This window comes from Lepus europaeus, chromosome 19, assembly GCF_033115175.1.
Source record: "Lepus europaeus isolate LE1 chromosome 19, mLepTim1.pri, whole genome shotgun sequence".
NCBI classification, from domain to species: Eukaryota; Metazoa; Chordata; class Mammalia; order Lagomorpha; family Leporidae; genus Lepus; species Lepus europaeus.
This window is the reverse complement of record NC_084845.1, coordinates 12,127,840-12,152,552: the sequence shown is the minus strand read 5'-3', so window position 1 is coordinate 12,152,552 and position 24,713 is coordinate 12,127,840. Positions and strand designations below refer to the sequence as shown.

The 24,713-nt window shown below is 56.3% G+C and overlaps 1 protein-coding gene across 1 annotated transcript in view; it reads right to left on the bottom strand.

The window, feature by feature from the left end:
* The window catches only part of FCGBP (Fc gamma binding protein), a 35,205-nt gene extending 12,007 nt beyond the window's left edge, over positions 1-23,198 (bottom strand). The window contains 12 exon segments of the mRNA XM_062175964.1: positions 141-340; positions 427-1,006; positions 3,196-3,788; positions 6,073-6,136; positions 6,445-6,575; positions 9,749-10,316; positions 11,954-12,558; positions 14,137-14,707; positions 19,289-19,638; positions 21,115-21,339; positions 21,341-22,081; positions 23,144-23,198. Coding sequence (XP_062031948.1) covers positions 141-340; positions 427-1,006; positions 3,196-3,788; positions 6,073-6,136; positions 6,445-6,575; positions 9,749-10,316; positions 11,954-12,558; positions 14,137-14,707; positions 19,289-19,638; positions 21,115-21,339; positions 21,341-22,081; positions 23,144-23,198 — 4,683 coding nt within the window.
* Between the last annotated feature and the right edge of the window lie 1,515 nt (positions 23,199-24,713).

Below are 24,713 nucleotides of genomic sequence, written 5' to 3'. Positions count from 1 at the left end.
GGGACCCAGGTGGGGAAGAGGAGCTGGGCGGGCGAGAGGCGTGGGTGGGAGTGGACAGACTGGGGGATGAGCAGTGGTGGGAGGGGGCTCGGGACGAGGTCCCGGGAGCAGCCCCTCGGGGCGGGTGTCCGCAATCCTACCTCGTAGTAGACACCGTTGTGGTAGCAGCCACACTGCTGGATGGGCACGCAGGCTTCACCGTTGTAGTAGAAGTCCGAGTCACACTGACAGCCCTCAGCACAGCCATCCGGGCACTGCACAGAGCCGCTGAGAGCCGAGCAGCCCAGGGAGCAGGTGTCTGCGCACAGCTCATAGTGGCTGTGCGAGGGGCACTCCATCGCTGCAAGGAGGGGGCACCCGTCAGAGCCCCACCCCGTTTGTGCCTCGACGTCCCTGCCCCTGCCCCGCGGGGTCCCCCTCACTCACGACAGAACTTTTCACTCCTCCAGGGCTGAACCTGGCCTCCAGCTGCCTGGCAGGCGCTCACGTAGGCGTGGATGTGGCCGCACAAGATGCTCTGGTTCCCACCACCCAGGCAGAGGTCGAAGACACAGTCTAGTAAGGCGTTCTGGGGATCCAGCAGCTCGTGGCAGGAGGACAGCGGGCCCGTGGAGCTGGTGAGCAGCCCACAGAACTCCTCCTTCTTGTACTGCTCCTCCAGCTCGGGGGTGCACTTGCAATCTTCATCCGAGTCGCACTCAGGGGGCGGCTGGCAGGGCGAGCCCGGCGTGGCCTCTTCCCAGGAGTTGCCGAAGTCGTTGGGGTTGGCTGCCTGAGAGCCGTTGGGCTTCTGGAAGTCGTCCTCGGCCTTGCCGTTGTAGTCGCCACAGAGGCCACACATCTGCTGGTAGTAGTTGCCCGGGACGGTGACCCGCACGTAGTACATGAGGTCGTAGACCACGCGCAGGCCGAAGTCGGTCTCGATCACCACGTCCGAGCCGTGCTGGTAGATGCGGATCTCGCCCTCGTCCAGCTCCACCGGTAGCTTGAGGTCCACGCCGTCCACCTGGGAGGCAGGAGGAGCCGGTTCTCAGAGGGTGGGCTTGGCCCAGCCACACCCGCTACAGCCCCTGCCCGACAGTGAGGGTCTGTGGTGCCTCACCTCCCTGAGTTGTGGTTTCTGTATTTGTGAAATGGGTATAATAATAGAGCCTTACAGGGGGTTGGTTGCTGGTCCCCAAGATATATGTCTACTTAGAATCACGGACTGTGACTTTAGGGGCTGGTCTTGTGGCACAGCATGTTAAGCCACTGCCTGTGATGACGCCAGCATCCCCTGTGAGCACTGTTCTGAGTCCCAGCTGTTCTGCTCCTGATCCAGCTTCCTGCTAAGTGTCTGGGAAAGCAGCAGAGGATGGTCCAAGTGCTTGGGCCCCTGCACCCAAGTGGGAGGACCCGGATGGAGTTCCAGGCTCCTGGCTTCAGCCTGACCCAGCTCTGGCTGTTGTGAGTATTTGGGGGCGTGAACCAGCAGATGGAAGATTCTCTCTCTCTCTCTCACTCTCTCTCTCTCTCTCTCTCTCTCTCTCTTTCTCTATCTCTGCAATTATTTCAAATAAATAAACATTGTTTTTTAAAAAGCAGAATGTGACTTTGGAATCAGAGTCTTCATGGACATAATTAGGGGAATGACCTGGAGAGATTAGGGCGGGCCCTGTATCCAGTGACAAGCCGGAAGGCAGAGCAGAGGGCCGTGTGAACGTGAAGGCAGGGGTGGGGGGGCTGCCATACACCGAGGTGATCACCAGCTCCGACCGAAAGGCTTCATTTTAATAGGTGAGTGGCCACTAAGGGTTTTTGCTTTAAACACTGAGGGCTGGAAGGCCAAGCTACATTCCTGGGCAAATGACCTTCAGCCCCGAGACCTGTGGACCCGTGGTTTCAGCCGATGGCTGCTGGCTGCTGGCAAAGCTGTGCAAACCCACCCCGATTAACCCACTTGCTCCTCATTCTGTGGGGGCAGATGTGGTGCACGCTGGAGTCTTTGGGGGTGTGAGGAATCAGGGGAGAAAGCAGGAGAAAGGCGAGTTCCTGGCTGTGTCCGTCTCCACAGAGCATAACCAACTGCTGGACTTCCCAAGCAGGAAACTGACTTCACCTGCGGGCCTCGCCTTGCTCCTCTGCATAGTGGGGATAATACTTCCCACTTCTTAGGGGAGCGGGGGTGGGGTGGGATGTAGTGAGATGTCAATTACAAGAAGCTTAGAGCAAACCACGTACAGGGCACTGCTCTAAGAGCTGGGCTGTGTTGGGGGCTGTATTAAGCCATGTCATGTGTGATGGAGTCATCTACTGATCCAGGACAGGTCCAGAGCAGTGGCTGTGTGGGACTGGGGTCTCTGAGAAAGTCCCCTCCCCTCCAGTGCTGTTGAAATGCCAGTTTCAGCCGGTGCCGCGGCTCACTAGGCTAATCCTCCGCCTTGTGGCGCCGGCACACCAGGTTCTAGTCCCGGTCGGGGCACCGATCCTGTCCCGGTTGCCCCTCTTCCAGGCCAGCTCTCTGCTGTGGCCAGGGAGTGCAGTGGAGGATGGCCCAAGTGCTTGGGCCCTGCACCCCATGGGAGACCAGGAGAAGCACCTGGCTCCTGCCATCGGATCAGCGCGGTGCGCCGGCCACAGCGCGCGCTACCGCGGCGGCCATTGGAGGGTGAACCAACGGCAAAAGGAAGACCTTTCTCTCTGTCACTCTCTCACTGTCCACTCTGCCTGTCAAAAATTAAAAAAATAAAATAAAAAAATAAAAAGAAATGCCAGTTTCTTAGGCCAACAGCCGGACCTCCTCATCTACAAAAAGAGAGTAAATCGTGGTGCCTCCAGCTGCCACAGGGAAGACAGTGACCTGTGGGCTCGACGCAGGGTCCGGGCTCAGTCTGCAAAGTCTGTAGCTACTGTGGTTGTCGAGGCGGGGACAGGGTCACCCCCACACCCCGTCTACTGTCCTTGGACCCTGCCCACTCCCTGATCTTTCCCAACCTCTGATAGGGTGGGAGATGAAGGAGGGGGCTGGGATGAGTTGGGGGGGGGGTGGCGAGAGGATGGAGAAGGAGGGAGGAGGGGGTGGAAGAGGCCTTCAGACAGGATAGTGCAGCATAGGCCGAGGGGCAGAAGGCGGAGAGGTGGAGGGGCACAGACAGGGGAGATCAGGCCGCACCCCCCCTCCAGCACCGCCCCTCCCATGCAAGCCGTGGTTCTCACCGCGACCTTCTGCTGACTCTGCTCCAGATGTATGGTGTGGTTGCCCACCAGGACTGTGATTGCTTTGGTCACGCTGACCTGTCCGTTGCCCCAGGCCTCGTTCTCCTGCAGGACGGTGAACTGGGGCCGGCCGGGCGGGGTCCCGCAGGTCTGAGCCAGCACGTACACACAGGTGCCCATGAAGTCGAAGCGGCGGCCATCGAACGTGACATAATGGGGGTCTCCGGATGCCTGGCACGTGGCAGAGCCCACAACCACGCAGCCCAGGACGCCACCAGACAGCTGGCACTCCTCTTGCGGGCCGCAGGAGGAGTCCTCACAGGACACCAGGCCACCCTCCTGGCAGTGGCACAGGGAGTCGCACCCGGGGCCAGGGCGGAAGGTCTGGCCTGGCTGGTAGTAGGAGCCCTGGTATACGCAGCCGCAGGAGGCCAGGGGCACGCAGGACTCGCCGCTGAGCACAAAGCCTTCGTCACACACGCAGCTCTCGTAGCATTCCGAGCCACAGCCCCCGGACACCGGGAGGTCCCCGCAGCTCAGCGGGCAGCCGCGGGCACAGGACTCGTAGTGGCTGTGCTCTGGGCAGCTCCGTGCTGCAGAGAGAGAGGCCGTCAGTCAAACTTCCTGCTCCTGGCATGACATGGCTGACCCTCAACACATACGTGTGTGTAGCATGTACTCACAGACATACATGTGCATAACGTGCACACACTCACACACACACACGCACACACACTAGAAGCCCCTGGGTCCAGTGAGGCCTGGGGAACACACTTGACCGCTGTGAATCTGATTGTGATCATTGCAATTCTGTTCCAGTCTGACCACATTTTCCACATTTTGGGATCATCTGTGATGTCTTTTCTTTCTTTTTTCTTTTTTCTTTTTTTCTTTTTTTTTTTTTTTTTTTGGACAGGCAGAGTCAGACAGTGAGAGAGAGAGAGAGAGAAAGGTCCTCCTTTTTCTGTTGGTTCATCCCCCAAGTGGCCATCACGGCCGGTGCATTGTGGCCGGCGCACCGCGCTGATCCGAAGCCAGGAGCCAGGTGCCCTCTCCCGGTCTCCCATGCAGGTGCAGGGCCCAAGGACTTGGGCCATCCTTCACCACACTCCCAGGCCACAGCAGAGAGCTGGACCGGAAGAGGAGCAGCCAGGACAGAATCCGCCACCCCAACCGGGACTAGAATCTGGGGTGCTGGTGCTGCAGGCGGAGGATTAGCCCAGTGAGCCGCGGCGCCAGCCTGTGATGTCTTTAACAGTCCTGTTTAACTTGGCTGTAGGTTGGTGATAAGTTACAAATTTTATTTATTTATTTATTTGTGTATTTTTAAAAGATATTTATTTATTTGAAAGGGAGACTAGGAGAGAGAGAGAGAGAGAGAGAGAGAGAGACAGTACTCTTCCATCTGCTGGTTCACTCCCCAGATAGCTGCAATGGCCAGAGCTGGGCCAGGCCAAAGCTGGATGCCAGAAGCTTCTTCCAGGCCTCCCACCTAGGTTCAGGGGCCCAAGCACGTGGGCCATCTTCTACTGCTTTCCCAGGCCATGGCACAGAGCTGGACTGGAAGTGGAGCAGCCAGGACTTGAACCGACACCCACATGGGACACTGGCATTGCAGACGGCAGCTTTACCTGTTACGCCTCAATGCCAGCCCCACAGCACGGTTCTAGATCCAATGTCCAGTTCAGAGCAGAATCAAAAAGCAGAGGGAGAGTAGGAAATGCTGGTGCCAATACTCTGTCCGGCTCCTGTCATGTGATGTCCTGTGCTACTTTCAGCCGTCACCAGATACAGCCCCTACACCTTGCACCTCCAGAACAGCGGCCCCACATAACCCTCCTCTCTTTATAAAGATGCCTACCCCAGGTGTTTCACTATAGCGACGAAAATCTGGCTGATGCAAGGGGGTAGACAGCGGTAGCTACGTGAGCAAGCAGGTAGAGGGCAAATAGGTTGTGGAGCATGGGCTGGGGGGATATTGACACTCACTGTAAAATTCTTTCAACTTTCCTTTACATCTAAAAAATTTCATAATAATATAAGGGCATTTCAGAAGGGGCGTGGAAGGTGGAATTAAAAGAAAAGCTTATTTGGGTGCATTTTTGGTCTCCATGTGTCGAATTTTTATAATACATATTTTCCATGAACTTTTTTGCAGCCCCACATGTGTTGGGGGGAAAGGAAGGAAGTTTTTGCAGAATAAAGATGACTTAAGAGGGGCCGGCACAGTAGCACACTAGGTTAATCCTCTGCCTGCAGCACCAGCATCCCACATGGGTGCTGGGTTCTAGTCCCGGTTGCTCCTTTTTCTAGTCCAGCTCTCCGCTATGGCCCGGGAAGGCAGTGGAAGTTGGCCCAAGTCCTTAGGCCCCTGCACCCATGTGGGAGACCCAGGAGAAGCTCCTGGATCCTAGCTTTGGATCGGCGCGGCTCTGGCCATTGTGGCCATCTTACGAGTGAACCAGCAGATGGAAGACCTCTCTCTCTGCCTCTACCTCTCTGTAACTCTGCCTTTCAAATAAATGAAGTTTCTTTAAAAAAAAAAATCCCCTTTCTGTCACTGAACAGCAGGCACTTGCTGAAGTATTTATAGAAAAGCTCATATGTCTAGAATTTGCTTCAGAATATTGCAGGAAAAGAGGAGTGAAAGGAGGCAAAGAAAATTCTAATGATCGCAGAAGCTCAGGCTGGGGGGCGTAGGGCCAGGCCCTGCCCTGCTCCTTCTAGAACTTCCAAAGGTGCAAGGGCCAAGAGCTGTTAAAGGAAATAAGAGTGTCCGTTTGCACAGGCATCGCAGTAATTCACAGGACACAGTCAGGAGCCAGCCTGCCTGGGCTCAAGTCTCTGTGCCACGCTGGGTGACCTCAGGCAAGTTACTCACCATCTCTGGGCACTTCTTCATCTTGTACAATGGAAACAGGACAGAGTCAGCCCCACAGGGCTACAGTGAGGAGTCAAAGAGGACGTGAAGTCCCCAGAACAGCATGGCTACACCAGCGCCAGCTAGCGCTATGCGGGCCCTTCCTTAAATGGCGGCCTGAGACATGCCAGCACAGGGGGCGTCCCTGCTTCTCAGCATCCCAGTGTTCTTTCCCAAGCACGTGCGCCCACTTGACAGGGGAGAACAGTGCAGCCTCCTCTCCTCCCAAATCTCACCACGGAACGCCGCCCCGGGGTGAGAGATCTCTCAGGGACAGAAAGGGACGCGGTTGCAAACGTCGCCAAGGTTGTGAGGACAAAGGGTGATGCCTCATTATGGGCAAAAAATTCCTTCCAGTTCTCTGCTCCCAAAAAGATGGAAGAAGGGCCTGATAGAATCAGCCGCTCAAAAGTCACATGCACACCAAAAACACCCACGGATTTTCTAGTGTCCTGTGCTCCTTCTCTGTGACTCAGAAGCAGTTCAACGAATGGACAGAGGTCCTGCCAGGATTCCGGCCACCCCCACCCGCTTAAAATCCTGCTCCTGCGAAAGTGCGCCCTGGGACAGACTGGATGGGGGCCCCGGCCTCATTGTAACAATGTGTGTGAAACACTGGTGAGGCAGCGTCCCATTCGTCTCACGGAAAGATATCTTTGGGGCCGGCAGGTGGCGCAGTGGGTTAAGCCACCTCCTCTGACGCTGGCATCCCATATGGGCACCGGTTTGAGTCCCCATCACTCCACTTCAGATCCCACTCCCTGATAATGTGCCTGGAAAACAGCGGAGGATGACCCAAGTGCTTGGGTCTCTGCTACCCACACGGGAGACCTCAAAGAACTCCTGGCTCCTGGCTTTGGCCTGGCGCAGCTCTGGCTGTTGTAGCCATTTGAGGAGTGGATCAGCAGAAGGAAGATCTCTGTCTCTCCTTCTCTCTCTCTGTAACTCTGTCTTTCCAATAAATAAATAAATCAACTTTTAAAAAAGAAAGGTCTCTTTTAGGTTAGGCACTTGGCCCCGTGATGAAGCTCCTGCTTTGGACGCCCGCACTCCGCATGGGAGTGCCCGGGTTCGAGTCCTAGCTTTGCACCCTAGGAGGCAGTGGTGATGGCTCAAGTAGTTGGGTTCCTGCTACATATGTGGGAGACCTGGACCGGGTTCCAGGCTTCTAGCTTTTAGCCTGTCCCAGCCCTGGCTTTTGCAGGCATTTGGGGAGTAAATCAGTGGATTGGAGATATCTCTCTCTCCCTCTCTCCCTCTCTCTCTCTCTCCCTCTCTCTCTCTTTCTTTCTCTCTCTCTCTCTCTCTCTCTCTCTCTCTCTCTCTCTCTCTCTCTCTCCTTCTCTCCCTCTCTCTCCCTCAAATAAAGAATAAGTAAATGGTAAAAATCACTTAAAAATTCTTTTAGAACAATAACCATTGTTGAAGAAGACAAAGGTTTTCGCTTCTGGGCCAGCACTGTGGTGCAGGGTGTTAAGCCACCATCTGCGACATTGGAGCACCAGTGCAAATCCTGGCTGTTCCATTGTGGATCCAGCTCCCTGCTAGTGTGCCTGGGAAAGCAGCAGAGCATGGCCCAAGTGTTTGGGCCTCTGCAACTCACATGGGAGATCTGGATGGAGTTCCTGGTTCCTGGCTTTGGCCTGGACGAGACCTGACAGTTGCGGCTGTTTGGGGAGTGAACCAGTGTCTCTTTCTCTCTCTCTGTACTCTTTCCAATAAATCTTTTTAAAAAAGATTGTCATACCCCTACTGCCTGGGATGTGGCACAGGGCCAACAAAAACATTATGACAGGCACACGTTCTGCGAGGTGCATTACTGAGCAATTTAGTCGTTGTGTGAACACCATGAAGTGCCCTAACACAAACTAACACAGTGAAGGCCTCGCCAGTCTCACAGGAACGTGATCGTATATGCAGCCCACTGCTGACTGAGACACCATTATGTGGTACATGAGTGCATTTGATCAGTGAACGGACGGGTGGATGGACGGATGAAGGCATCCACCCATTTCTCCTGGAATCTGCAGCAGGCAGTGGTGGGCTCCACTGTATACTGTGTCTCTGTTGAATACACTGAAGAGAGTTACATCAGTAACAGTTGCCTGCTAAGATGTCAACATTATGTTAATAACTGTAGCAATTTTATGGTGGATACATGCGGATTCATCATCCTGGTCTACTTTGAGGTATGTTAGAATTTTTCCATAATACAATGTATTTTAAAAGTAAAAAGTTACCATTTGCTGGGAATTATATCCTTTGCGATTATTTACACCAAAGAAGAAAGCTAATGATGTATGTTTCCATTTATATGAAATTCAAAAAATTTAGAAGTCAAAATATTTGTTACCTCTTGGGATGGGGGTCTTGGTATGTTCATTTGAAATTTTTGTAAATTTATTTATTTTCATTTTTATTTGAAAGACAGTGAGACAAAGAGACAGAAACATCTTCCATCTGCTGGCTCACTCTCCAAATCCTGCAGCAGCCAGGGATGGACCAGGCCAAAGCCAGGAACCAGGGACTCCATCAGGGTTTCTCATGTGGTTGGCAGGGACCTAAGCACTTGAGCCGTCACTGCTGCCCCCAGGGTGCACATTAGCAGGGAGGTGTGTCAGAAGCAGAGTCAGGACTTGAACCCAGGCACTACGATATGGGATACAGGAATCCCAAGTGACATTTAACCACTGTGCCAAACGCCCGCCCCTGTTCTTTCTCTGAATGTGGACTGTCTACTCAGATGTGTTCTCTTACTGAAAACTGACCAAGTGGTACACTTACCCGGATCTTTTTGAATATGTACATTGTATCCCAAGATTTTTAAAAATCAGGTGAGAGTGAGGCCTGAACTGTGGCACAGTAGGCTAATCCTCTGCCTGAGGCACCAGCATCCCATATGGGCACCGATTCTGGTCCTGGCTGCTCCTCTTCCAATCCAGCTCTCTGCTATGCCTGGGAAAGCAGTGGAAGATGGCCCAAGTGTTTGGGCCCCTGCACCCGTGTGGGAGACACAGAAAAGGATCCTGGCTCCTGGCTTCGGATGGGCTCAGCTCTGGCTGTTGTGGCCATTTGGGGAGTGAACCAATGGATGAAAGACCTCTCTCTCTGTCTCTCCTTCTCATAGTCTGTAACTCTACCTCTCACCTTTAAAAAAAATCAGGTGAGGGGAAGCGTGGTTTTCCAAATGCACAGGTGAGCAAAAACATTTGCAGGTCATCCCTGCACCCACATCTGCAGCCAGGCTCTCAGACGGACTGCCCAAGGGGCCTGGCAGGTGTAACGAGTGGAGCAGGCCAGATGGGGACCAGGAGGACCTGGACAGGGGCCGTGCCTCTTCTAAAGCAGCACCGCTGATGCCCTCTGAGTGACAGCTGCCATGTGGGCTTCAGATGTGCGGCGGCCGGATGTCACCTGTCATTTCACAAACATTGGTGGCCACGCCTACCATCTGTGACTTGCTGGTTGTGGTGACCCCGGGCCTGCAGCCCTGCCTTGCTGAACCTCACTTTCCTCATCTCCTAAGTAAGTAGAACCACAGCCCCTACATCACAGCACTGTTCTAAAGATTCAGTGAATGAATGATATTGACATGCTCACGCATACACACATCCTTGCCACTCCGGTACTCACCGCAAAGCTCCTCGCTCCTCCAGGGCTCCACGGTGGCCCCAGCAGCCTGGCATGCGGCAGCGTATGTGGCCAAAGCGTCACACAGTAGCTCAGACTGGCCGGGCAGCAGGCAGAGGTCATAGACACAGTCGCGCACGGCACCCTGGGGGTCTAGCTTCTTGTGACAGTCCCGGAAGGGTCCTTCGGGGTCAGCAAGGATCCCACACTCCTTCTTGCTCTGCAGCTGCTGGGCCACCTGCGAGTCTAGCGTGGGACAGTCCCCAGCCTCACTCGCCCCGCAGCCAGCACTCGTCGCCTCCTGCCAGCTGTTCCCGAAGTCCAGCGCATTGGCAGCCTGGTTCCCATCGCGCAGAGCCAGGTCGTCGCTGGGGTCCCCATTGAAGTTCCCACAGAGTCCACACAGGGCCTTCGCGTAGCTGCTAGGCACCTTGACGGTCACCTGGGCATCCCAGTTGTAGGTGACAGTCAGACCAAAGTCCGTGCGCATGACAGCACTGTTGCCCTGGCGGAACAGCTGCACCCGCCCGTCGGCTGCTTGGAAAGGCAGGTTCTTCAGGACGCCATCCACCTGGGGAGAGAGACGGGAGGGTGCAGAGGCCGGGCATTCCTGGCTCCGTGGTTCACCCCCTCCCACTTGGCTCCAGCTTCCCTGGCCTCCTTGCTACTCTCTTGAATGTAACATGCTCAGTCCTGCCTCAGGGCCTCGGCACCTGCTGTTTGCCTCTGCCTGGAACGCCGTCCACCGCCCTGGTTCTTCAGGCATCAGCTTCAATGCAAACCTCTGACTCAGGGCCCTTTTCAAAGCCTGCCTGCTCTGTCTCCCTGCCACCCCCTGAGCTCCCCTCCTTCCACTCTGCCCCTCCCTCTGCTCCAGCCCTGTGGGCTTGGCCAGGAGCCCTCAGCTGCCCCAGCTCAGCCTGGCCTCAGGATCGTCACACTTACCCCCTCCTCCCCACCTTTGGGATTTGCCTTCAATCCAGGCCCCTTCCCTATAAAGTCCTGATTGACCCCTGCCCTGTCCACTCCTGTGTCCGCACCACTCACTCAGCCCCAGCTGCTCTGGCCTCTTGCTGTGTCTCTGGGCACATCAAATGCATCCCCACCCCCAACCTCAGGGCCTCTGCACTTGCTATGCCCTCCTCACTCTTCCCGGGACCACTTCCATCCACCTTACCTTTTAGGTTCAGCTTTGATCCAAACCCTTTACAATGGCCTAAAAGAGCCCCAGTTTAACCCCCTAGTATGGCCCACCCCCAACTCCTGCCACTCCAGGCAGGCGGGCATCTTGAGCTCACGAAGCCCCACCCAACCCTACCAAAGCCCCGCCCATCCTCACTGAAGCCCCGTCCAATCTCACTGAAGACCAGCTACTTCACAGGGTTGTGGTACAGATTAAACAGGTTGATACATATGGATACAGCACATTAAATTAACACAGTATGTGTTCAGAGCAGTGACTAATGAATACAGTCAAAATTCTGTCCCCTGTTTCTCTAGAGTGTTCTCTGGGGGCAGCATTTCCTTTATTCCGAGGTTGTCATGAGGGTGATGAGTTAAGGTGTATGAAGGGTTTAGAGTGGTGTTGGACACATCTTCCACCCCTCTCCCCAGGCTATAGGCCACTGCTCAGTACCAAATACCAGCCACAACAGTCCCACGTCTCCACGTCTACCTTCTAACACAAAGCCAGTGGCCCTTGGCTTTCACTGGGCAGTAGTCCCTCTAGGATCCTCTGGACAGAAACCCGGGACCACTGGGTCCCCTGGGAGGCCTTCCCTACCAGCATCCCTGGAGACGTTGGGTAAGGACCTCTGTGATCCACTCCCCTCCAGCTCCCGACATCTCCTCTGTCACCTGACATGTCAACCTGTGCCCTGAAAAACCAACATCCTACAGAAAACACACGGGTCTACGGTTCCAAGTGTGCATAACAACAACAATAAGCAGTAGCCAACATTCGCTGAGCTCCCGCTGGGCCCCCAGGCTTCTTTCAAAGACTACTCAACGACCAACTCCCCAAGTCCCCACAACCAGCCCGGGAACTGCCTCCGCTCATGCCTCTCAGCAGGAGACAAAACTCAGGCAGTGAAAGACAAAGTCACACAGGCCAGGAGGAGCAGGCCCCAACTCCCAGTCATGCCCGGCTCCGGCCCCATCCCGGGGGTCTCCCTCCCCTCCGCCCAGCTCTGGGCCCATGTCACTCACCAGCACTTGCGCAGGGTACTTCCGGCTCACGGCCACCTCCACCCCATAGACGTTCAGCTGTACAGCACGTGTGTAGCTCACGGTCTGGCTGCCCCGGTGCTCATTCTCCACCAGCACGCTGAAGCTGGGCAGTGCCGTGTTCTGGCCACAGGAGCCCGTCAGCAGGTAGGTGCAGGTGCCCATGAAGTCGAAGCGCCGGCCATCAAAGCTCACATAGTGCGGGTCCCCAGAGGCCTGGCAGCTGCCAAAGCTGTCGGGGTAGCATCCCAGGAGGTCGTTCTCCACGCGGCAGCGCTCGCCGTCCGGGCAGCCCTGCGTGTCTTGGCAGCTCACCTGGTGGGTGGTGCCATCGCAGGTGCAGCGCTGTCTGCATAGGGTGTCGGCCCAAACCTCCTGGCCAGGCGCCAGTAGGCGGCCCTCGAAGGTGCACCCGCACGACGACTCAGGGATGCAGGCGCCGCCGCTGGCCACGAAACCCGAAAGGCACACGCAGCCCTCCACGCACGGACGCTCAGAGCAGTTAGACGGTGCTGCGACTGAGTTGCAGGTGGCGGGGCAGGCGGGGCCACAGAGCTCGTAGCGGCTGTTGGCAGGGCAGGACAAGGCTGCAGGGGAGATGTGAGGGTGGGTCAGGCCGAGCGTCCAGGCTCCCCCTGCAACCCCCCTCCGCTGGCTGCAGACTCAGCATTGTCCTCTCAGTCAATGACAACTGCCCAGGCCCAAACCCCCAGCGCTGCCTTGAGCAGCTCCCTTCCCACTCCACTCCCATCCACTGGACAACCAACCTGCCGGTGTGTCCTGCGAACTCCATATTCAAAACCTACCCAGCATTTTGCCTGCTGCCTGGACTCCCACCTGCCTGCTCTGAGCAGCCAGGGACAGATCAGGTTCATCCCCTCCTAGGGCCCTCCTGAGATTCCATCAGTCGTCCCTGAGGCCCTGCACCATCCATTCCACCACTCCCTTGCTCTCATCTCCTCTCCCTCTCTCTCTGCCCCAGTCACAACGGCCTCCTTCAGGACCTTTGCACTGGCTGTTCCCTCTGCCTGGGGTGCCCTTCCCTCAGTGCGGCATCCACAGAGCATGTCAATTGGAGCCCAGATGGCCTGGGTTCAAATCTCAGCTCTGCTCCTTCTTAGCAGTGTGACGGTGAGCAAATGACTCCCATCTCCCCTTGTCTGGTTTCCCTGTTGGTAAATAGGATGCTGTAGCATCAGCCTCACGGAGCTGTTGTGAGGATTAAATGGGTTATTGATGTAGAAGTGCCCTACGAACATCACTGTTGCTCGGCTGCCTGCCTTGCCTGCCCACCCCCCCATCTCAGCTCCAGTGCCACCTGCTCACAAAGGCCATCCCTGCTCTAGGAGTCTCACAGCCACTTCCACTGTGCAAACGTTCCTCCTATCGCTCTCTGAAGCTATTTCACACTTTAACTGCATGCTGTCTGCCTCCCCCTCCTCTCCCTGGCATGTAAGTTTTGTGGCAGTGGGGACCTGGTCTGCCTCAGTCACTGCTGAGCCTTCAGCACCATGGACAGGGGCCCGGCACCCAGCAGGTGCTCAGAAATGAGGCAGATGTGGAAATGAAGGGGAAGGGGAATGAACAAACCCACTGGTCATGCAGGGCCAGGCAGGGGGCCCAAGGAATGCTTATTTACTGAATGAGTGAGTGACTGAAGTGTGTGACACCTGGCCAAAAGGCTTGGACCTGATCCCGGGGGGAGGAGCGAGTCACACAAGGGTGGTGAGCGGAAAAGGCTGCACGATTCTCTGTCGGGACCCTGCAGACCTCCTCTCCTGCCAAGCCTCTACGTGCTGTCCCCCAGGAACCCACTTTCTTCTCTTTTTTTCTACTTCCTCCTGTGGCTTTGAACTTGGGCACCCCTTTTTTTAGCAAACACTTCCTGACACCCCTCGTCTGGATCAAGAACTGTGTGTCTCCTGCAATTCCATTGAACTTCCCCCAACCCAGCCTCAACCCCTCTGCCACCCCTGGCCTGACCGCTCTGGGGTGTCGCCGTCTACTGCTATGCCTGCCTGACCCTGGCTGTCTTGGCCATCCTTGTGCCCCAGATAGGCTCGGGATTGGACTCAAGCGAACTAAGGGCTCAGATTCTAAGCAGACCCAAGAGGCCCGCCTGTCTATCCCCATGTGCTCCCAGTGCCCCTAGCAGCATCACTCACGGCAGCTGGCTGACGATCTCCAGTCCGTGACAGAGACGCCGAGCTCCTGGCAGGCCTGGGCGTATGTGCTGAGGAGGCGGCACAGGCTGAGCCGCTCCCCGCCCGTCACACACAGGTCATACACACAATCCTCCAGGAAGGACTGGGGGTCCAGGACCTCATGGCAGGAGGCGAAGGGGCCCTCAGCCAGGGTCAGCATGCCACACAGATGGTCGCCCTTGTACTGCTCGGTCTGGGCTGCGGTGCAGGAGGGACAGTTGCCCTGGCAGCCGTCATCACACAGGGGATCCCCATCGTCCAGTTTCCAGCTGTTGGCAAACTCCAGGGCATCCAAGGCCTGTTCCCAGTCGGGTGTGAGGAAGTCGTCGGCGGAGTCACCATTGTAGTTGCCACACAGCCCGCACACCTGGTCTCGGAATTTGGCGGGCAGGCTCACGGTCAGCTGAGCGTCCCAGTCGTAGGTGACCACCAGCCCGAAGTCCAGCTCCACCACGGCCCGGGTCCCGCTCTGATACACCCGCAGGCGGTCCTTGTTCAGGGAGGCTGGCAGGCCTGAGCGCTGGTTGTCGATCTGCAGGTGGGGTAAGGTGGGGTGGTCAGAGCCCAGGGTGGGCTGGCCGCTCCCTGGCCCGGGCCACACTGCCCTGGGATCCCTTCCTTGTTACTGCCACCCTCTGTGCCTCCATAGCTCTGCTCTCCCACTTCCTGTGGCCTGGAGCGATCTTACCCAAGATGAGCACGTGGCTCACTTCCTTGGCTCACAGAAAATATCTGCTCCGGGGGCTGGTGTTGTGGCATAAGGGGCTAAGCTGCCGCCTGCAACACCGGCATCCCATACGAGCACGGGTTCAAGTCTCGGCTACCCCACTTCCAATCCAGCTCCCTGCTCATGTGCCTGGGAAAGCAGCAGAGGACGTCCCTGGGTTCCTGCCCCAAGGTGCTCCTGGCTCCAGCCTGGCCCAGCCCCAGCTGTTGTGGCCATTTGGGGAGTGAATCAGCAGATGGAAGAGCTCTCTCTCTCTCTCTCCCTCTCTCTCTCCCTCTCTCTCTCTCCTATTTATTTTCAAATAAATAAAAAACACTTGCTCAGCTGTTCCCATATTTGTGAGGTCACTCTCTTTTTATTATTTTTATTATTTACATTTTTATTTATTTGAGAGAAAGAAAGAGAGAGCACTCTCATCTGTTGGTTTACTCTCCAAATGTCTGCAACAGCTAGGGCTGGGCTGGGGCAAAGCTGGAAGCCAGGAACTCAATCCAGGTCTCTCTCATGGGTGGCAGGGACCCCCATTGCCTCCCAGGGTCTTCATGAACAGAAAGCTGCGATCAGGATCCCAAGCTGGGACTTGAACCCAGGCACTCCAGTGTGGGCTGCAAGCATCTGAACCAGCATCCTAACTTCCAGGCTAAATGCCCATCCCAGCCCTGTTTCACATGGCGACCCTCTCCATTCCCTATGTCTTTCCCCTGACATGTTTTATTTATTAAGAATAGCTTCTGGCCTTCTAAAAAGTAACTTGCAAATTCATCCTGTTTATTGTCGGTCTGAGTCCACCAGATATCCACTCTACCCAGGCACTTTGCTGCTTTATCCACAGAGGTGGAAACAGTATCTGGTAAAAATAGCAGGTGCACAATGGGTGAATGATGTCACCGCAGAGCGCTCTCTGATCAGGACACAGTGAGAACCCGGCAGTCTGCAGGCTGCAGGCAGGCCCTCACCAGAACCCGACCTTGCCGGCACCCTGACCTCAGGCTCCCAGCTTGTAAAGCAGAGCTAGAAGCTTGTGCTGCTGAGAAGCCACCCCTGCTGTGGCAGCCAGGGCTGCCTTAGACGCCAGGAGCCAGGAGCATCTCGGTGTGTCCTCGGACACTTCTTTCTCACTCTTTCCTCACACACGTCTGGGGCTCTGTCAGAGCTGAGACCTGAGGGATGAGAGTCTTAGCCAAGTGCCCAAGCTCCAAAAACAGGAGCAGCAGGCAGAGGAGACAGCCTCAGCAAAGGCAGGGGAAGACACAGTTCACGCACCCAGGCCTGCAGCAAAGCCACCAGGAGTCCTACTACACATCCAGTCCCACGCCAGGCAGTGCTAGGGACCCCTGCTCATGGCTTCTCAGTCCAGGGACTCCCTTTCCTAAGAGCACAAATCCCATTCCCCAGGGCTCCACCCTCCTGACTCTGTCACCTCCCAGAGGCTCCTCCTCCCTCCACCATCACACGGATTAGGATTTCAACACCTGAGTTTTGAGAGGACACTAACACTCCATCCGTCACACCTGGTCAGACTCACAGCCCAGCTCTCTGTCTGCACGCAGTACACTGGTGCTGGGCTGCGTCTCCCGCTCCCTGTTTTCCTGGCTCTTGCTTATGCATGAAGGCTCCACGGCTGGTCTTGCCCTTTTTTCCAGCCTCCCACAGGCTTCTGTCTTCCTCCACCCATCCCTACATTCTCGGGACTGTTGCTGGCCATCAATGGGTCTGCCTCTCCCAGTGGGCAGAGAGCCTCGTGAGAGTAGGGCCTGGGACTGCCTTGGTCACCACTGGATCTCCTAGCCCAGGGCCAGGTGGACACACCCAGGCATGCAGCAAAGCCACCAGGAGTCCTACTATGCATCCAGTCCCACACCAGGCAGTGCTAGGGACCTCTGCTCACAGCCTCTTGGTCCAGGGTGGCTGTTCCAATCAGCCTTGCTCCTAAGACCATTGATCTCCATTTTTAAGTGACCCAAGTCATATTTTCATTACAGAAAACTTAGAAAATACAAATGAGCAAAAATGAGAGCAGAAATCATTCATACTTCTATAGACACACACACACAGTTGTTCACTACACACACTCACCGAGATACACATACTCACTTGCAGAGATACACACAGAGACGCATGCACACACATACATACGCATTTGTAATTCCAACTACTTTTCAATGGTTTTATACTTTAAGAAAAAAGATAATGCCACCACGCAGAAGTCACAGTTTCATGATATCTCTCTCTCCTTTTCACGATGTTTTGTGCACATCCTACCACGATTCTACCAGGAGCACCAACTCTTGCGAAAGTCAGTGACCTCTGTGAGGAGCTGACAGAAGATCCGTGAGAAGCTGCAGACAACTGCAGCAGCTCGGGAGTCCCCTGAGCTTGTGCCCTATCCGGCTAGAACACCTGCTGTAACACACCCGGTTGTTGGTCTCCCAGATCCACCTGCACCCTCACAGGCTGAGCAGGTGTAAGAATATACATTGTAGCACTGTTTGCAAGACAGAACAGTAGCCATACCTCCCGCACTGCTTTAGTGAACTCTGGGACATTCATCCCATGCAGAACTGTGCAGCTCCCCCCACCCCCCGCGCCCAAAAGAAGAGAGAAGGCTCCCTACGTGCTGATAGGGAAAGGGGCCCAGAAGGTACGGTCAAGTGCAGAACGGAGCATGTAGGGTACATTTTGTTAAGAAAGGGGAAAGGTAAGTTATCCGCTTGTATTTGCTTCTATTGGCAGGAAGAAACCCTAGATGAATTCTCCAGAAACCAATAGGAGAAGTTATCTGTAAGGAGTGGGGGGAGGATGGGGGGGGCAAAGGAGGGGAGTAGATGAAGACTGGAATAGAAACAAGGTCTTTTGCATCTTATCCCTTTTATTTTGTGCTATGTGAATTCTTTGCCTGCTACGCTTTTCCTATTATGCTTTTATTGGACATTCTTAAGCAAGCAAAACTGATCTACGGTGGATCATGGTGGGAAAAAATTAGAACTGTGCCTTGTGCAGCAGGCTGGGAATTGTTCGGGAGGGAACTTTCTGAGTTGATGGGAATATTCTGTATCTTAATGGGACTCTGGGTTACACATTTGCCAAAACAGCAAACTGCTCATTTGCAATTTGTGAATTTTGTGATATGTAAGTTTAATCTCAAAAACATGGAAAAGGGGAGAAGGGAATGTCATTATATCCTTAGAATCATATCTAAAAGCTATATTGAATCTGTTACAAACTAAATGTTTTCTTAAAAATCTTAAAATTAACAAAACGGGGGGAGTTTTACAATAGTACACCTTTCTGGGTGATCTGCACGCTGAGACCTTACAGGACGTGGAACTGCTGTCCAGAATTTACTTCCAGGCACATAGACAAGAGAGGCTGTTGGAGGGAGGGCAGACTGTGTGGGCAGATGTCTGACCAGCCAAGAATAGCAAAAGACTTGGAACTGAGGCGCTGGGCCCACGAGGTTCACTGTCTGGTGATTTCACCTGCTCTGGATGCTCTAACACTTTCATAATAACGTGACAAAAAAGGAAATCATTGCTCCAAGTGCTGCTGGTACTGGCGGAATGGCACAGCACGGACAAGCAGTAGAAGAGAGAGACTCGGGATTAGGAATGGAGCCAGCCTGCCTGCGTTCCCAGCGCCAGCTCTTACAGCTCCCAATGCTTAGGACATCACTCACCTTTCCCACCCTGTTTCCTCCTCTGTACATGTCCGTAATAACAAGGCCTACTCCCAGAGATGCTGTGAGCATTAAGAGCTAAGAACCAGCTGGGGCACTTAATAGGTGCAGTGATTTGGTCCCAAGAAATCCCTCATCTATAGGGCCGGTGCTGTGGCGCAGCGGGTTAACACCCTGGCCTGAAGTGCCGGCATCCCATATGGGCACCGGTTCTAGTCCCAGCTGCTCCTCTTCTGATCCAGCTCTCTGCTATGGCCTGGGAAAGCAGTAGAAGATGGCCCAAGTCCTTGGGCCCCTGCACCCATGTGGGAGACCTGGAGGAGGCTCCTGGCTCCTGGCTTTGGATCAGCACAGCTCCGATCTGTTGTGGCCACCTGGAGAGTGAACCAGTGGATGGAAGACCTTTCTCTTCTCTGTGTCTACCTCTCTCTGTAACTCTCTTTAAAATTAATAAAAAAAAATCTTTAAAGCAAAAAAAAAAGGAAGAAATTCCTCATTCGTACACCATGTTGGCATATTTGTTTTTCTAGTTGTCTTTCTGAGCATCTTTGGAATTTCTAGACGTGGCATTGAAAGGTTTTAAAGCTCAGCTATTGTTTTCTAACCTCTGCTCCCCGCCTCCCACTCCCCAGCCCACAGAAAGGCCTTTGCCTCAGCCTTCATACTCATGGCTCCCAGGGGGCCAAGCCCCCAAGCCCCCGGACACTCACCCGAGCAAAGCCGGCCTCCCCACGGGCCAGTGTCACGGCGTGGTTGTAGGCGCGCACGGTGACCAAGCCCACGTAGGAGACCAGGAGGCTGCCCCGGTGCTCGTTCTTGGCCTCCACGCTGAAGGCAGGTAGGTTCTCGTCCGAGCCACACAGCTCAGCCATTGTGTAGGAGCAGGTGCCCATCATGTCATAGCGCCGGCCGTCGAAGGTGGTGTAGTGGGGGTCGCCCTGGGCGCGGCACACGGCCGTGGACTCTGCCACGCACACGGCCTTCCCGTCCACCACCTGGCATTGCCCCCCTGCCGCGCATGTCACGCCTTCACAGGAGGGCTCCTCCGAGGACACCAGGCCTGGGGGGAAGGGGGTGGGAGCAGAGTCAGCCACACCCAGGGCCAGCGGGGGCCATTAGCCTAGTGGTCCAAAAGCCTGCGTGCCACATCAGAGTGCCTGGGGCCAGTCCCCACCTCTGGCTCCTGGCTACAGCTTCCTGCCGGCTGGAGACCCTGGCAGGCAGTGGGGCTGGGTTCCCCTACCCATGTGGGAGGCCTGCATTGAGGTCTGCCTCCTGGCTCCCACTGTGTTGGCCCTTTGCAAAGGGAATGAACCAACTGATGAAATCTCTCTCTCTCACTGCCTCAGAAAAAAGAAAAAGAAATGCCCACAGCGGCAGGAGTCCTGGGTCTCTCTCGCCACAAGGAGTACATTCACAGCTGCCCATTTTAGAGATGGGGAGACTGAGGGCTGGCATCACGCAGAGACAGAGCTGCTCAGGCCTGGGTTTTCTGATGCCCCTGTTTAACACAGGGCAGCCGAGCAGAAGGGAAGGCAGTGCAGACGGAGTGACAGGAACTGTTACTGACATCTTCATCATAGTCCCTCCCTCTTCTCCCTCACCCCTGCCATCCCACCAGGCTCTAAAGGCTGAGGGATCTTTTGAAGAGCAGAAAGTGGAAGGCAGAGGCTGCTCAGCACAGTGGCAATGACTGTGGAGTCAGGTTGTCTAGCTAGGAATCCGGGCTGCATCACGCAGCTCGGAGACACCGGGCAACTTATTTTTAAACTCTTAGTGCCCCAGTTGCCTCATTCGTAGGATGAGGGGACTAGGATAGCAATCCCATCTCCATAGGGGAATCTGGCAGAGGCGCGGAGGTGGTTTTTGCTTATTTTTTAAAAATGTTTAGTTATTTTCATCTACTTAAAAGGCAGAGGGAGGGAGGGAGGGAGAGGGGAGATGGAGAGGGGGAGAGAGGAGAGAGAGAGAAGAGAGAGAGAGAGAGAGAGAGAGAGAGAGAGATTCCATCCACTGGCTTAATCTCCAAGTGCCTGTAACAGCCAGCACAGGACCAGTCTTGAGCCAGGGGCCCAGAACTTCAATGGGGTTTCCCAAATGGGCGTCGGGGACCCAAGTACTTGAGCCACCATCTGCTGCCTCCCCCTCCCCCCACCGGATGCATTGGCAGGAAGCTGGGTAGAAGCAGAAGTGGGGGGACTCAGACTGGCACTCCGATTTGGGACGTGGGCATTCCAAACTGCAGCTCAACACACTGCACCACAATGCCCGCCCCTGAAGAAGCTAAAACAGAAGTAAGATTTGGAAGTGAGCCCAGGTGTCACAGTGAGTGTTAGCTACGGAGATGGATCATCGATTCCTCCTCTCTTTGATTATCCAAGCCCCAAAGTGATCCCTTGAAGTTGAGTGGCATCCACGTCCTGGATTCAAGAAAGGATGGCGGGGAGGACGGAGGTGAGGGTGGACAGCCCCGTTGAACCAGAAAGCCATGGAGGAGCAGGTGGGTGGGGGCCAGGGGCCGTTTCCCATCACTCACTTTGGCCGCAGGAAGCTGCTGTCCCGTAGCCCACAGCCTGGCCCAGCCCGAACGTGAGCAGCCCGATGTCGGTGTTGGCGTTGACTGTGTGAATCCTGTTAGCTGTGCCAAGGTCCACTTCAGCATATGAGAACTCACTGCCTGGCACAGCCACCCAGGGGAGCGTGGCCTTCAGCGTGTCTCCATCCATGGTCAGCCCGCTGACCGCCTTTGTCTGTGCCACCCTCCAGATCGTAGCGGCTCTGGGAGGCCAGTGGGGGCACCACATACTGGGTGCCCCACGCGGACGTGGGCAGCAGCTGCTCCACCACGTGGTTGCAGTTTGTGTGTTTCTGGGCACAGCTGTGGCCCGAGAGGACAGCCACAGGGCTACTGGCTGTGACCTTTGATCCCGAGAGATCAACTTCGCCCTGTACCTGAGCCACCTCATAGGGCTGCAGGGTCACGTCCAGCACATCGCCTGCTGGGTAGATCTTGTCCCGGAACGTCACTGCCCCCTTCAGGGTGATACTGACCGAGGCACCTGCTGCGCCAGCCACCACAGCAAACTCCCTGAGGCTGTTGGCTGAGGTACCCGGGGGTGTGAGCACGAAGTACTCAGTGCCCAGGGCGCTGACCGGCCGCAGCAGGGTCAGCTCCGCCGTGCTGGGCTTGGCACTGAGGGCCTGCACGGCGACGCGGTGGTCGGAGCGGACCACAACCGCATGCCGGAAGATGTTGCTGCCGGTCATCTCAGCCGCGGCACTGATGTTGACCACGACTGACTCCCCCGGCTTTACTGTGACCGTCTGCGAGGTTTCGTCGGCCTGGCTGAGCACGGAGACCAAGGCCGGACTCTCCGATAGGCTGGACACGAGCAGGTGGAGGGAGGCGGCGCTGTACTCGGGCTGGTAATTCTGCAGGAAGGCCGTGAGGAATTCCTGCCCCCCAGGATTCCTGGGCTCCACAGCTGCCTCCTGGGTCCACCCTTGAGAAAATGCAGTCGTGGGTCCACTTACCTAATCCACCCGGTCGGTCGGCCAACCCTTTGCCCCGTACCAGGAACTTTTTTTTTTTCCTCTTCTCTTGCCTTTGTTCTTATTCATGCACCGCTCACCTGCCTACAAGCCATTCTGGCTTTCGTTTTTCCACAAGCCCAAACTCTTTGGACAGGGCTCTCTGGTGCTGAGGGGGCCGGCGAGGCACGCAGACGCGTGGTCCCGCGGCGACGTGGAAGGCGGAGTGGGCGCTCACTGCCCGCTGTCGCAGGGGGCTGACAGGAGGGATTGTGGCCTTTTTTTTAAATTTTTATTTTTATCTTCAATGCTAGATCTTACCATGTTCAAGAGACACTGGCTCTCTGAGTGTGTATGTGAACTCTTCAACCCAAAATTGTTTTGAGGCACCGTGGGGGTCCCAACCAGCAGCATTCCGCGGCCAGTGGGTGATTTCTGTCTTGATACAACCCAGGGGTTTGTGCGAAGAAGATAAAGGAAAGAAGGAGGTTGTGGGAAAGGTGGATGTCTCAATAGCTCCTACCAGGAAGAGAGCGCCCAGTGCTGAGAGACATAGGGAGAGAGTTGGGGGCGCTGGAGTGATGACTTGCCAAGTTCGGGGAGACTTGGAGGACATCCCAGTGTGCCCCAGGCCCAGGGGGTCAAGAGTCAAGGGATCTCCGGGTTCACCTAAGACTCTTGGCGGTTCCCCTGGAAGAACGGGGCACCAGAGCCCTCCAGGAATGTCCTTGGTGACGGCTCCCATCACCTCAGCAGAAGGAGGCTCAGAGCCATGCTTAGCTGAGTTGCAGAAAACCAAGACAGCGCTTGCTGTTGCGCCCTCGGCTTTGGGGGCCGAGGGCTTTCTGGCTTCCCTCCAGAAGAGTGAGCCTGGGCAGACCCCGCCATGCCCCTCTGCAGGAACCGGGGGCCTCTCTCCCACCCCAGCTGGTGTGGGGAGGCCTCGGAAGACGAGTGCCTGGAGGGGCACAAGTCGGGGATGGGCCGCCCAGGCAGAGTGGAAGAGACACAGATGGGGACTGGGTCTTACTTACCCCACAGGAGGGTGGCTCCGGCCCACAGCGTCCACCAGCTTCTCAGGGAACCCATGCCTGCAGGAGGGAAAGAGACGGGGTCCTAGGATGCTGGCCCATCACCCCCAACGGGGACAGAAGGGGCTGGCCTCAGGATGCTGAGAGGGCTGAGGGGTGCAGGGACGTCAACCGGGGTGAGGTGGGCTGGACCCAAGGCCAGGGAGAGTGTCAGGGAGGCCAGCTCTGCAGTGAGTGTGGGGGCAAAGGTAGGGGACCCGCCGCCCCCTTCCAGAGGGGTCCCCAGCCCTGCTCACCTGCAAGTCCCTGGAGCTGCAGGGTCATCCCACAGGCTGGGCTTTATAGTGGAGTGAACAGGCCCCTCAGGCCACACCCTGGGCCACCTGCCAGGCAGCTGGTGCCAACTTCCTGGAGGAGGCTGCTGATCTTGGGGCCAGATGGGATGGGGAGCCCTGAAGGCCTGGAGAGGGTGGAGGGCAAATCTGGACGCTTGGGTCCACAGAGGGGTGCAGGAACAGCTGCTGGCCATGCCCTAGATTCAGCCCGGGAAGGGCAGTGTCCCTGAGAGAGACAGCTGGGGAGCAGGGTGCCGAGAGCCTGGGTCCCCGGGCGAGGGGTGGGGGTCGTGCGGGTATTGGTCGTGTTTGCTGGGGCACTGGCCAGATTCCTTCTGTTGGCTTCTGCCAGGAACTACAGCAACGGACCCACATCCGGGTCCTGGCTCCTCCCCAGGCCACCCCTGAGGCTGAGCCCCCTGTCCCTTGGCACTCACAGCCTATTCTGTGGTGCCAGGGGGAGAGGCAGGTGTCTGGGGATGGACAGGAGTCTGAGGCTGTGACCCACGGATAGGGAGCCGGCCCTCCACCTTCACTCCCACAGCCCCTCCTGGCCCTCCACCCTCACTCCCACAGCCCCTCCTGGCCCTCCACCCTCACTCCCACAGCCCCTCCTGGCCCTCCACCCTCACTCCCACAGCCCCTCCTGGCCCTCCACCCTCACTCCCACAGCCCCTCCTGGCCCTCCACCCTCACTCCCACAGCCCCTCCTGGCCCTCCACCCTCACTCCCACAGCCCCTCCTGGCCCTCCACCCTCACTCCCACAGCCCCTCCTGGCCCTCCACCCTCACTCCCACAGCCCCTCCTGGCCCTCCACCCTCACTCCCACAGCCCCTCCTGGCCCTCCACCCTCACTCCCACAGCCCCTCCTGGCCCTCCACCCTCACTCCCACAGCCCCTCCTGGCCCTCCACCCTCACTCCCACAGCCCCTCCTGGCCCTCCACCCTCACTCCCACAGCCCCTCCTGGCCCTCCACCCTCACTCCCACAGCCCCTCCTGGCTCCTCGCTGATGAAATAGCAACATTGACCTCCCAGAAGGTGCTCAGGGACTTTTCCAGGGCTGCAGCTGGGAGGCAGGCTCCTCTCGGTCCCAGACTGGGGACCGTGGTGGGGACCGGAGGCCAAGGCTGGGCAGGCAGAAGGACAGAGCTCTGGATCCGCTTCCTGGAGAATTATTTGGTTGGGGATTTTTTGCTGCTGTTGTTGTGTTTTTGTGGTTTTTCTTTTCTTTTTTG